At 36.2% G+C, this 13,832-nt stretch overlaps 1 protein-coding gene across 9 annotated transcripts in view; it reads left to right on the plus strand.

Annotated features, from left to right (window-relative positions):
* Nucleotides 1-13,832, plus strand: part of LOC114622028 (putative RNA-binding protein Luc7-like 2) — a 56,413-nt gene that overhangs the window by 29,818 nt on the left and 12,763 nt on the right. For all 9 annotated transcript variants that reach the window (XM_028768377.1, XM_028768371.1, XM_028768374.1 and 6 more), the window contains 4 exons: nucleotides 3,081-3,191; nucleotides 4,736-4,879; nucleotides 9,726-9,902; nucleotides 10,446-10,537. In XM_028768377.1, the coding sequence (XP_028624210.1) occupies nucleotides 3,081-3,191; nucleotides 4,736-4,879; nucleotides 9,726-9,902; nucleotides 10,446-10,537 (524 nt within the window). The remainder of the gene's footprint in view (nucleotides 1-3,080; nucleotides 3,192-4,735; nucleotides 4,880-9,725; nucleotides 9,903-10,445; nucleotides 10,538-13,832) is intronic.

Below are 13,832 nucleotides of genomic sequence, written 5' to 3' on the forward strand. Positions count from 1 at the left end.
AGAGAGAGAGAGAGAGAGAGAGAGAGAGAGAGAGAGAGAGAGAGAGAAACAGAAACAGAAACAGAAACATAAAGGTGAAGAATAAGATGGCTTAGTGGTTAAGAGCACTCATAAGAGCCAAAAGGCTCATAAGCATAATTTCAGCTTTAGGAGATTTGATGCCCTCTTCTGTTTGTAGACACTGTGCATACTATAGATAATGTGCAGGCAAAGCATTTATATATATGAAATAAATACCTTAAAAATAGAGAATATGTTAAATACACAATATGTTTTAAAGAACATATTACCTTAAGGTTTTTACATTTTTATGAAATACATGTACGTAAGACATAATGGTCAATAAAAATCTTCTGTTCTTTATCAGTGAAATAGGTAATTTTATTTAGTTGAAGCTAGCCATAAATAGGTCCTTCTGTCTTCTTTGAACATCTAAAAAGTTTTGTTACTGGAAATTAAAACCATCTATAGGAATACATTTAATACTGTGGGCATAATTTAGAAGGAAATCTTATCATCAGTTGAACATTGTTGGATGTTGTCTTAGGGTTTTACTGCTGTGAACAGACACCTTGACCAAAGGCAAGTCTTACAAAGGACAGCATTTAATTGGGGCTGGCTTACAGGTTCAGAGGTTCAGTCCATTATGGTTGGAGCTAGGCAGCATCTAACTAGGCATGATGCAGCCAGAGCTGAGAGTTCTACATCATCTGAAGGCTACTAGTGAAAGACTGATCTGTAGGCAGCTAGGATGAGGGCTTAAGCCCACAACCACAGTTACACAAACAAGGCCTCACCTCCTAATGGTGCCACTTTCTGGGCTAAGCAAATACAAACCATCACAGATAAATTGAGGTTAATTTCAGTCTTTTTAAATTATTGGTATAAAAAGTAGTTGAGCCAAAGGTAATTTTTATAGATAATGCTTAATTGTTCTTTGCGAGAGTTTCAGCTATTTTTAAGTAATTCGTTGGATTTTACCCCTGTGTGCTGTACAGTGTTGTCAAGACTTTTTTAGGTACTGCTGACAAACAGGAGAATATGAGTGTAAGGGTGTTAATTTGCATTTTTATGAGTGAAGGTAAATTTACTAATTGTATTTAATATCATGTGTAATGCATGTGTTTTCCAAGTTTGCTAAACATGAGTGTTAGCAGCTTTCTAGTTGACGTACATTAACTTTTTATAAATTATGAAAGTTGTCCCCTTTTCCCATGTATAGTGTAAATATATTTTCTATTTTCCTATCTTTTTTTTTTTTTGGATGACTGCTTTAGATAGTATTTATGCTGTCTAATCAGTGCTTATAATATCTATTTTATCAATTTGAAAAATCTTTTCAATTTTGACCTAAAAATATTTCTTACCTATCGTTTCTTCTATGTATTTATTTTCAGTTTTTAGATTTTTTTTTTTTGTGTGTGTGTGTGTGTGTGTGAATCTTTTACACTCGAGTATGCATCTTTGAGTATATGTTCACCGGGTGCATATCTGGCACCCATAGATCTTCAGATACCCTGGTAGTTACAGATGGTTGTGAACTGCATGTGGATGCTGTGAACCAAACACAGGTGTTTTACAGGAAAAGCAAGGGCTGAGTTATATTTCCAGCCCTTTGTGGGGCTTATTTTAAATCCTTTATACATTTTGGATTTATTCTGCTATAAAAAATAGCCAAAATAGCTACTTCATAGAACCAAAAATATTTCTTGATAATTTCACTGTTACTTTTACTACATTAGGATGCTATCTTTAACTTTATATAAGGAAATGAAAGTAGATTTGTATTGTGATTTAACTTTGTGGAAATTTTTGTCTTATTTTTATGTTCAGTGTGTGTATAATAAATTTCTACTTTTAGCTGATGTACATACTAGTCACTTTGCTATTGTTGTGATTAAAACCACCAAGACCAAAGTAACTTATTTGGATGTAAAGTTCCAGAGGAATAATAGTCTGTTTACTTCATGGCTGGGAGGCCTGCCTGGCAACAATCAGGAGAACATACTGGCAATAGCTTTTGAAACCTCAAAGTCTGGCCTAGTGGCATGCTTCTTTCATTAAGGCCACACCTCTTAGAACTAAAGAAGGATATCAACTGTGGACCAAGTCTTCAAGTGCTTGAGTACATGGTGGATATCTCATTCAAACCACTACAGTTGAACATTTGGTTTTATATTTCTTTTTTTTTTTTTTCCTTCTGATTTTTGGGGAAAGAATTTCTTTGTGTAGCCCTGGCTGTCCTGGAATTAGCTATGTAGACTAGGCTGGCCCTGAACTCAGAGATCTGCCTGCCTTTGCCTCTCAAATATACCTCATACTATATGCAACTTTATTTGCTTTTTTTTTTTCCCTCTGATTTGGGCATTGTTAAGTTTGTTAATGGCATTGTAATAATTTGAAAACCACAGAATGCAAACAATTACCTAAATATCCAGAAATAATAAATCTTATTGACATTATAGTGGTCTTCTATGTTGTGTGTGCCTGTGCCTCTGTCTGTCTGTGATCAAAGATTAGCTTGGAGGAATTGGTTCTTTCCTGTGTATCCTGGAGATGGAACTTTTAGGCTTATTAGCAATCAAGTCATTTTGGATTGGTTGAGATATTTTCTTGCTGTCATCCAAACTGCTCTTTAGCTTGCCATTCTTTTTCAGCCTCCCAAATGCTGAGATTATAGGGGTGTATTTCTAAATTTGTTACTGTTTGTATTTTGTTTTTTTCTATACCATAAGAATGAAACTGTTTTTATTGTTGTTTTGCGGGTTTGGCGGCGTGGGGTTGGGGGGGGATGTTTGCTTGGTTGGTGGTTCCTTTTCCTGAACTTTGAATTTTTAGAACTGCTTGAAACCCAGATCCTCACACATGCTCTGACACTAAACCATGTCATCAGCCCTGTGATTTTCTTGTCTTAGGAGGCTACAGCGGAGTGTTGGAAATTTATCTTAAGGCTTCCTGTGTGATAGGAAAGCATTTCTGTACTTAGGGCTTCTTCCTCTACCCAAAATACATTGTTTTGTAAAGATTGTTTGGGGTAACACTGATTTGTGGCAGTAATTGTTGTATGTTGAATTTCCTAGGCCATGGATCATCTGCAGTCATTCATTGCAGATTGTGATAGAAGAACAGAAGTGTCTAAGAAAAGATTAGCAGAAACTCAAGAAGAGATAAGTGCTGAAGTGGCAGCAAAGGTAAAAATTCCATAAGTTCAAAGTATCAGGATTTTTTGTTTTATTTGGTTTTGTTATTGTCTGAGATAGGGGACTCTCTCTGTATCCCTGGCTGTTCTGGTGCTCACTTTGTAGACCATACTGGACCATACTGGATTCAGACTCACAAGAGATCTGTCTCTTCCTGCCTCTGCCTCCCAAGTGTTAGGATTATAAAGTACACTTTTAACCTGTTTTATTCACTCTGACAACTACTACTTGTTTTTTTCCTTCTTGCTTTTTTTTTTTTTTTTGGGTGTTTTTAGAGAACAGTTGGCTTAGAACATACTTTATAGTATAGATCAGGCTGGTCTTAAACTCAGAGAAATCTACCTCCCTTTGCATCTGAGTGCTAAGGGCCACTATGCCAGGCTCAGTCCAACTTTTTGATTATTGATAAGTAATCTATAGAATTGTTTTTACCTACTCAAATATTAACAACTAATATAACAATATAGCTAAAGAAACATTGATAGTTATATATTACTCAAAATTGTCAGTCATGTATGTATAGTTCTATCATTTTAAAAATTAATATTAAGCCTTTTGTTTTCCCCCTTTTGGTTTTCTGAGGCAGAATCTCTAGCCTTGACTGTCCTGGAACACTGTGTAGACCAGGGTAGCGTTGAATTCACAGAGATCCACCTGCCTCTGCCTCCCAAGTGCTGGGATTAAAGACATATGCCATCAATGCCCAGCAAAGCTTATTTTTATGTGTTTTACTTTTGTGTGTGTATGTACAGTATATATATGCTTTGAGCCATGTATATGCCATGATCTTCGAGGAAAGAAATGTCTTAGATTGGGGATACTTTAAGATGTAACCATTATTGACGCACTAGTTTATTAAGATTGGATATTTCTGAGGTCTGGAGAAATGGCTCAGTGGTTTAGAGCACTTGCTGCTCTTCCAGAGGCCCTGAGTTCAGTTCCCAACACCTTCATTGTAATTCATGACCAATGCCCTCTTCTGGCATGCAGGTATACATGCCCCAGAGTATTTATACAGAAAATAAATAAATGAAAGTAAATAAAGACAAATCTAAAAAATGCTTAAGGAAAAAACCCTAGTTTAAAGATAATTGGATGTTTCTATTAATTTAAAACTTTCATTTCCAAGTGTGGTGATTTAAAATTGTATTTGGGAGGCACAGGAAGGAGGATTGGGAATGGAGTCCTTTTTGGTCTGTAGCAAGACTCTTTCTTGTCTTGCTTCATAAATGGGTCTTTTATGAGTTTCTGAACTACCTTGTGTATGTTCCTTTTTTTTTTTTTTAATTTTACTGTTTTATGTGTATGTGTGTTTTGCCTTCTGTGCATCACCTGTGGTCCTAGTGCCTCTGAAGGCCAAAGTAGTGCTTTAGATCTCCTGGAACTTGAATTGCAGATGGCTGTTAGGTGTAGTGTGGGTGCTAGGAATTGAAACCAGATTCTCTAGAAGAGCAGCCTGTAATCTTAACCTCTGAGCCACCTCTCCAGTCCTCATTCTGTTTTTCATTGATGGTCTTTTATTGTTGTTTTTCTAGGCAGAACGTGTTCATGAGTTAAATGAGGAAATAGGCAAGTTGTTGGCCAAAGTGGAACAACTAGGAGCTGAAGGAAATGTGGAAGAATCTCAGAAAGTCATGGATGAAGTAGAGAAAGCACGAGCAAAGAAAAGAGAAGCAGAGGTAAAATTTCTTTTTTCTTTTGGTTTGTTTTGTTTTTGAGATAAGGTTTTATTGTGAGACTCAATTATCCTGGAATGAGGTAAATTCTAATAGTGGTAAAATGTTAGTGCCTATACTTTTTAGAGAATATATATTTCACTCAAAATTGTTAAAAAATTTCTTAAAGGAAATTAAATCACTTTAAAAATACTTAAGCGGTTGCTGTTATGCTGTTGGGTACTGTTTCAGAGTATTTTTTGGACAATTGGAAGCATTGCTATATTGAAATTTGTAACTCATAAATGTAATTAAACTGGTGACCCACAGAAAAGAAACATACCTGTATACACTGTGCTACTTACTTATTCTTTTCCACAGTGATTTTACTTACTGTAGCAGTACAATATGCTATTTAATGGCACAGGTCAATAATCATATATCATGTAAACAAATTGTTTTTAATTGGTATACCCCCTTGTAGTGGTTTGGAAGATAATGGCCCTCATAGGCTCCTAGCGAGTGGCACTATTAGGCCTTGTTGGAGTAGGGGTGGTTGTGTTTGAAGACATGTCACTGTGGGTGGGCTTTGAGGTCTCAGATGCTTAAGTTATGCCCAGGTGGTTGGCTTAGTTGCTTTTCCTGCTATCTCTTCAGAGTCATTTATGTCTACATACTGCCATATTTTAAACCATGATGATAATGAACTAATCCTCTGAACTATAAGGCAACCCCAATTAGTTTTCCCTTTACAAGAGTTGCTGTGGTCATGGTGTCTCTTCAGAAGAAAAGAATCCTAAATTTTTTTTTTTTAATTCTTATATGTTGAATTTAGAATATTTTGGTTTTTAAAAGTACAGATCTGCAGATGAAGTAACTCACAACTATAATTCCAAAAATTGGAAAGTTTGAGCAAGGGATCATAGATTTGTTGAGACCGTGTCTTGAAATAAAGAAAAAGAAGCCAGAAAAATGAAGCCTTTTCATTCAGACATCTTTGGAGTACATTCTACTTTTTTTTTTTCTATTCTGCTCTAGTATTTCTCTTTCTCCATTCTTCATACTAGTGTGGAAAAGCAGAATAGAAGGTAGCAATTTTACTATTTCTTCAGCATATTTGTATGTCTTAATGTTGGTGTTCAGTACAGTACAGGAAGGAGACATTGAGGCAAGGCAAGACAAAAGGGAAAATTTGTCAATGTTCTTTATAACACATATATAGTACCCATATCACAGTCAGGAACCTAAGACATCTAGAAAATATTATTAACTTGAGAAAAAAAAGGCCTGCTGCATGTTAGCTGTTTTTTATGAAAACCCTCTCCCTTGGGATTAAACCTGAGGCTTCTTGGAAGTAGTCAGTCAAAGCAAGCACTTGACCACTGAGCTGTACCCCCATCTTTTTTTTGGTCAGGGGAAATTCGAGACAGCGTTTCTTTGTGCACTCCTGGTCTGGTTGAACTGGAACTCTGTAGGCTATTCTCACACTCAGAGATTTGCCTGCCTGTGCCTCATTAAGTGCTGGAATTAAAGGCGTGTACTTACACCACCAGGTTTTATGCCCATCCTTTTAAATTTTCCTTTGAGACGGGACAGGGCCTTAAAAGTTTCTCAGTCTTGCCTTTATCTTTTGATCTCCCTGCCTCAGCCTCTCAAACACAAGTATTCTTTTCTCCCACCCATTCTGACTTGTCCAAAACTTGGTTTTGGCTTGGTATCAGTATCGTGCCAATTTATAAAACTAGTTTGTAAGTTTTCCGTTGTTTTTAAAAGTGATATGATATACTCAGTATTTTTCTCGCTTAATTGCTTGGTAGACTGTTCCAGAAGCCATTCAAAATGAACTGTATGTTTTTTGTTTTGCTTTATGGGAAAGTTTAGTTAAAAGGTAAATTCTGACCAGGTGCTGGTAGCTCATTCTTGGAGTCAGAGCACTCAGGAAGCTGAGGTGGGATGACCACTTTTAGTTCATGGCCAAACCAACCTGGGCTACAGAGTGAAATAATATCTTAAAATGAATAGCCTAACACAAAAATTTACGTTCTTAATTATACAGAATTCAAGTTTTTTTCCATTTTTAAGTCACTTTGGAAGTTTTGTCTCATGGAATTTCTATGTTTTTACTTGTTAACATAAAATTATTCATAAAATTTTTGAAAAAACGTGTTATTTACCTTTGTTTTATCTGCTTTGTGTTTTAATCTGCATGTATGTCTGTGTGAGAGTGTCAGATATCAGTTATAGAAAGTTGTGAGCTGCCATGTGGGTTTTGGGATTTGAATCCGTGTCCTCTGGAAGAGCACCCAATGCCCTTAATTGCTAAGCCATTTCTCCAGCCTCAAACTGTTTCTTGTTAAAGTCTGTTCTCATTTGGGAACTTTCCCCTCCTTTCTTCCTTTGGCCATGATGATAAATAGTCTACCTCTGACCTGCACTTGCAGTCCTTTCTGCTGATTTGACTAGCTGTATACTTACCGGCTTTATTTTCCTCTTCAGAGAACTGATCTTTTGACCTTATTTTTCCCTTGTCATCTTTGGTTTCTGTTCACATTTTTGTTCTCCCTTTGTTCTATAATTTATTTGTCTTCTACTCTTGTGAAATAGCTGCTTGGATTGATTTTAGACCTTTTTAAAAATTATATTTTGCTTGGCAGTGATGGTACATGCCTTTAAACCCAACACTTGGAAGGCAGAGGCAGACAGACCTCTCAGTTGGAGGCCACCCTGGTCTACAGAGTGAGGTCTAAGAAAGCCAAGGCTACACAGAGAGTCTTGTCTCAGAAAACAAAAACAAAAAACAACAACAAAAACTATGTGTATATGTATACACATACATATTTATTGTTACTGTTGTATGGTATATGTTGCCTTCTCCTATGATCCCTTCTTCCTCTCATGAGTCTAGTTCTCAATATGCACACAAACATAGTGAGACTGTCTTAAACAAAACACGGAGACAATTAGAATAGCATAAGGCTTTATATATGTAAGTGAACTTAGAACTTTACACAATGATTTAAAACCTTGATCTTGTGTTACTGTTAGTTGATTTTCACTGAGGGTAGCATGTTTTAAAGTTTACTTGTCTCTAAATACATCTAACATCTGTTGTTTCTGTGATCTTATCAGTTGTAAACATGTCAGGTATCACTTAGGCCTTTTTGTTTTGTTTTATTTTGTTTTTTTGTTTGTTTGTTTTTTTTCGAGACAGGGTTTCTCTGTATAGCCTGGGCTGTCCTGGAACTCACTCTGTAGACCAGGCTGGCCTCTAACTCAGAAGTCCACCTGCCTCTGCCTCCCAAGTGCTGGGATTAAAGATGTGCGCCACCAACTCCCGGCAACATTTAGGTTTTTTAGTAACTTTTTGGAGATAATAGTTTCAAAACTTTTCAAAATCCTGTGTGTTGATTGTGAAGACGATGTACGGTTCTCTGGAAAAGCCAGTACCCACTCTTGATTATATATTGTTCCTTTCCTAAGTGTCACTATCTTAATTCTCATGCTTAAAATATACATTTTAAGAATGTCCACTAATAAACTGTAATTCTTTAAGAACCCCATCCCATACTCCTGTATTGTGTCTTTCTAAGCACTTCTTTTTCTCTTTATACTCATGCATAAAGTATATATTAAAATATCTTTAATTGTAAAAAATTGTGGAGATTGTTTAGTTGTAAAATACAAGCATGATGTCCTGAGCCCAGGACCATACATCTTAAATTTAAAAAGACAGGTGGGTGTTTCACCTCCAGTTCTAGTGGATCTCAAGAGCTGCTGTCTAGTCAGTCTAGCCAGTCTTGAGCTCTAGGTTGAGTTCCAGGTTCAAGGAGAGATCCTGTCTCATAAAGGTGGAAGGGAGCATGGAGAAATGGCCCCACAGTTAGAATATTTACTGCTTTCTAACAGAGGACTCTGGTTTGGTTTCTAGCCTCCATGTGTCAGCTCAGAGCTGTTTATTACTTTAGTTTCAGGGGATCAGATATCTCTTGTGACTTCAGTGGCTTCCTCCATCTATATACATGTACTCAGGCCACATGTGTACATAAAAATAAGTATTTTATAAAAAAGTGGAGAGCAATAGAAGACTATTTAACTTCCAGCCTCAACACACATGTACACTTGCACAAGTAGTTCCATGCTCATATACAGACCTCACCCTTAATCCCAAGCTACACATAGATTGTAGTCAGTAGTATATAATGTGATTTACACCCATTGGTAACTCAGTTCCATGGAACCTGACACTTGGCCTTCGTCAGCACTCACATACATTTGGTATGTATATTCAAACCCACACATAAAAATTCCCCTAAAAGTTTACATTGAGATAAAGGGAATTGTTTTCTTTTATTCATAGTTTACAGCAATATAGTCAAGTAAACCTTTATGGAACCAAAGATTAAGCTGTTATTTTTGCTTTATCAGTTTCTTCCTGACTTCAAACTATTAGAGTATTAATATTATTTTCATGGCATTTATAGTAGATTCTGTCCAGCTATTTTGATCTGTATCATCCTAACCAAAGCTGCATAGAGGCTTGGAAAATATATTAACTGCTTCAAACAAAATACCCAGGATTGTGTTAGAAAGGAAAGGAGAATAATGGATTTACATTTACCAATATGTATTAAGAATACCATGTAAATGAAATGTATGAATAAAAGTCGTCTGAATCCTGATGAAGATAACCTTTTATCTGATGTTTTAGCATCGTAGGGAGGTGGAGAGTAAAGGGTAGTTTAAGCTTTGACCTCCAACAGAGCAGCCTCTCAAAGGATTTACTATAAAACATTTTATTTAAATGTAGTATATTTTCTTATATCCTTCTAAGGACATTTGTGTGAACATTCTTTTTCTTGCCTTTGTTTAGGAAGTTTATCGGAATTCTATGCCAGCTTCCAGCTTTCAACAGCAGAAACTTCGTGTCTGTGAAGTCTGCTCTGCATATTTAGGTCTTCATGATAATGACAGACGACTTGCTGATCATTTTGGGGGTAAATTGCACCTGGGATTTATTGAAATAAGAGAAAAGCTGGAAGAATTAAAGGTACATTGTTTAAATGAATGCCCTTCTCTTTGTCCTGGATAACCTGATTCTTTTGGTCTGTGTCAGTTTTCTTTTGGTTTCATTGATAAGGTTTCATTGTACAGCTCTGCCTGATCTTAAACTTCTGGTAGTCCTCTTGTCTCAGGCTCCCTCCCTGTACTGTAATTAATTAGGATTTGAATAGTACTGTTTATTCTGATTTGGCAGTATTGAGACTCTGTTGACAGTGTAGTATAATACCATTTTATTAATTACATTATTAAATCTCATTAAGGAATGATGTGGTTGGGACTGGAGTTCAGTGGTATGCTTGTCTTCCCTGCTTTTTTAAAAAAGCAAATTACGATGAAACATGAGGTTTTGCATGTTTTCCACAATTCTGGAAGACTAGCTTGAAAGTGTAATTATTGTAGCACCTGACAAATTTTTAAATTATATTAATGCTAATTGTACTATGTGGGAAACCAGATATGTTTAAGGTAAAGATAATTAAGGAATTTGCCTAGTAAATTTGCAACTGATTTTGTAATTATTATCTTTAAGAGAGTTGTGGCTGAGAAGCAGGAGAAGAGAAACCAGGAACGTCTGAAACGAAGAGAAGAGAGGGAGAGAGAAGAACGGGAGAAACTGAGGAGGTGTGTACTGAGTCAGAATTAGTGCTGTGTTTGACGCTCAGATCTCAGCCTGAGTGAGACAGGACTTAGAGATGCCATTCAGTTGATTCTGGACAAGAAATTTTGAAACGTTTGTACTGAAAAATTTTACTGTGTAAGACTTTTTAATAGAAACAATACAGATTCAGTAGCTTGTATTTATGTAAAATGCTTTAGACCAGAAATGTTTAGAAATTCAGAGGTTTTGAATTTGGGAATCTGAGTAAACAAGCCTTATCTGCTTAGCATCTCTTAGTTTAAAATTTGAAATGATTTTAAATGAAGAAATCCTAGGGTTTTGAGTATGCTTGTTTTTTTTTTTTTTTTTTTAGTGCTAGAGATGTTCAGCCTTTAACAAATCTTAGTCAGTTAAACTGATGTGATTTCTTTCAAAATTTGTGGAAAATCGAATAAAGGATGTTTCATGTCTTCAGGTTGTATGAGTTACATTAAAATCTTTTACTACCTGTTGATTAATTCATGTTAAGTTAGATTTGTACCTTTATAACACAGAATTATGGCCTTTTCTACTTTTTGGTGGTGGTCTTAGACCTTGATCCCAGTTCTTGTTGTGTGCTAGGCCAGGACTCCAGTGCAGAAGACTGTATCCTCTATTTATTTTATACTTTTTGAGGAAAGATTTGGGAGTTTTTGTTTTTATATTAAGCTATTATTATTTTCTAAATTGTAGGAGCCATAATTTTTTTTATGTTTTTTTGAGACAGGGTTTTTTCTCTATATAGTCCTAGCTGACTTGGAACTCACCATGTAGACCAGGCTAGACTTGGACTTATAGACATCCTCCTGCCTCTGCTTCCTGAGTACTGGGATTAAAGGTGTGTATCACCATTAACTTGATACAGCTTGATCATACACACATCTGCTTATATTAACATTGTTAAATTTAGTATTTTTCATATTTAGTATGTTTAAACATCCTAAGTTGCTTTTACCTATTGGCAACTAAAATTACATGGCACAAATGTGACAACATTGTTTTATAGCACCTGTTCAGAAATTTATAGTAGACCATCATGCCACAAAGAAATTTACTTCTTCTGATTTTTAGTGTTCCCTGATTGTATTACATCTTTGATATCTTCTCTCAGAGTTAACGTATGTCTCAAAAATAATTAAAATCCTTTATTGGTCATGTTAACTTAAAAGCTCTGAGCATATTACTCCTGAGTTTAGGTGAATTTTATTTTGCAATTCATAACTGTGTGTGTGTGTGTGTGTGTGTGTGTGTGTGTGTGTGTGTGTGTGTGTGTGTGTGTGTATCTGTGTCTGTGTGTCTGTCCATTTCACTGGCTCTGGTGCTGGATTTTAGCTGGCAATCTTTTTCACTTTAAGGGCAAAACTTTACGGTGCTGTTTTGAGAAATCCTTTGTTTCTCTTTCTTTTTCTCATTGTCTTGCTTCTTCCCCTCTCTCTATTTTCCACTTAGCAAAGTTTTCTTCAGAACTTATCTCTTTGTTAGTGTATGCTGAGGTTTTCCCCACCATTCCAGTTTGTTGTTTAATTGTGTGGTGTGCATCTGTACTCTTTTGTGCCTATGTATATGTGTAAGTCAGAGGACTGTTCTCTGTAACTGGTTTTTGCAATTAATTATAAATTTATTGTTGATATCACTATTTTTGTTGAGACAAGGTTTCTCTATATACCCCTGGCTGTCTAAGAGCTGTATAGATTAGACTAGCCTTCAACTCATGGACATAGGCTTGCTTCTGCTTCTTGAGTTCTAGAATTAAAAGCTGCATACCACATCTAGATTACTTGCTTTTTAAACCCAGGTCTTGTGTAACTCAAGCTAACTGCCTAAATGCATAGATTTTAAGTACTTGTCACTATGCTTGGTCCTAGGTTGGTCTTTCTAGGGATATTGTTCAGTAATCTAGTATTTATAATAGTGTAGAGAACATTTTAAATAATGCTGGAATTCTCAGTTTAAGATTTGATTGAGATAGTCAAATGACCTTATATTGTTTGTAGGACTGCAATATTTGTAGATGGTGAGAAAGTTGATTACCTCTTAATCCTTTTTCTGACTACCTTGCCCTGGGATTACTGGGCCTGAGTTTCCCCCTCAGTGCCAAGGAGGTAAGCCCTGACAGCATTTATAGCTCACCTACTGTGTACCGGGTAACCTTATAGACCCTTGAGTGCAGCAGTAGTCAGGGCAGATCTAGGCCATGTTCTTAGGAGTTGATTGACTCTTAAAAAATGACAGGAACTGGGTCATCTGGGGATAAAAGACCAGGAGAAGTGCCAACCAACATGCTCAGACAGGGAGCCCCAAGAGCACTATTCTTAAAAGTTGAAGTTCAAATCTTCACCCCATCCCTGGTGGTCTCTTAAACCAATCTCGGTCCTCAAGGCCTCAATTTCTTTTGATTGCAAAGTATAATCTTATTGGAGAAATGTTTAGCTAGGAATGGTGGTTCATACCTGTTATCTTAGCATAAGACACTGAAGTAGGAGGACCTGGAGCTTTGAGACTAGCTTCATCTGTGTAGTATGTAAGTTACATAGTGAGTTCTCACTCTCCCAAAAATGAAAAAAAGCAGGTCTGCTTGTTCATATTTGTAAATTTTTTTTAAGGTTTATTTATTTTATATATATGAGTACACCATTGCTCTCTTCAGACATACCAGAAGAGGGCATCAGATGGTTGTGAGCTACCATGTGGTTGCTGGGAACCTGGATCTCTGGAAGAACAGTCAGTGCTCTTAACCACTGAGCCATCTTTCCAGCCCCATATCTGTAATCTTAGCACTCAAAAAGAGTACCTAGTTTAAAGCCATCCTATCCTGGCATGTAGTGTAAGACTTTTTTTTTTTTTTTTATAAAAAAAGAAAGTTAAAACAAATGTCTAAATGTTTTGAGATTGTGGTGTTGAGGAAGTACTATAACTGTTATAAAGTTATAAAACAGTATAAATTTATACAAGCTGGGTTTCTAACTGCTCTGAAATAATGAATTAAAAAAGTGCGTCATTTACTTGTTATTTATATGCTAGGCTCTGTTTTAAGCAGTTTGCTTTAGTTTATCTAATCTATGTTAGTTAAGTTTTCATTGCTACTAAAAAACACTTGAGAAGCAGCTTAAAAATATTATTTTGGCCGGGCGGTGGTGGTGCACGCCTTTAATCCCAGCACTTGGGAGGCAGAGGCAGGCGGATTTCTAAGTTTGAGAGTTCAAGGCTAGCCTGGTCTACAGAGTGAGTTCCAGGACAGCCAGGGCTACACAGAAAAACCCTGTCTCGAAAAACCAAACC

This window comes from Grammomys surdaster, unplaced genomic scaffold (genome assembly GCF_004785775.1).
Source record: "Grammomys surdaster isolate TR1022 unplaced genomic scaffold, NIH_TR_1.0 186, whole genome shotgun sequence".
Classification (NCBI taxonomy): Eukaryota; Metazoa; Chordata; class Mammalia; order Rodentia; family Muridae; genus Grammomys; species Grammomys surdaster.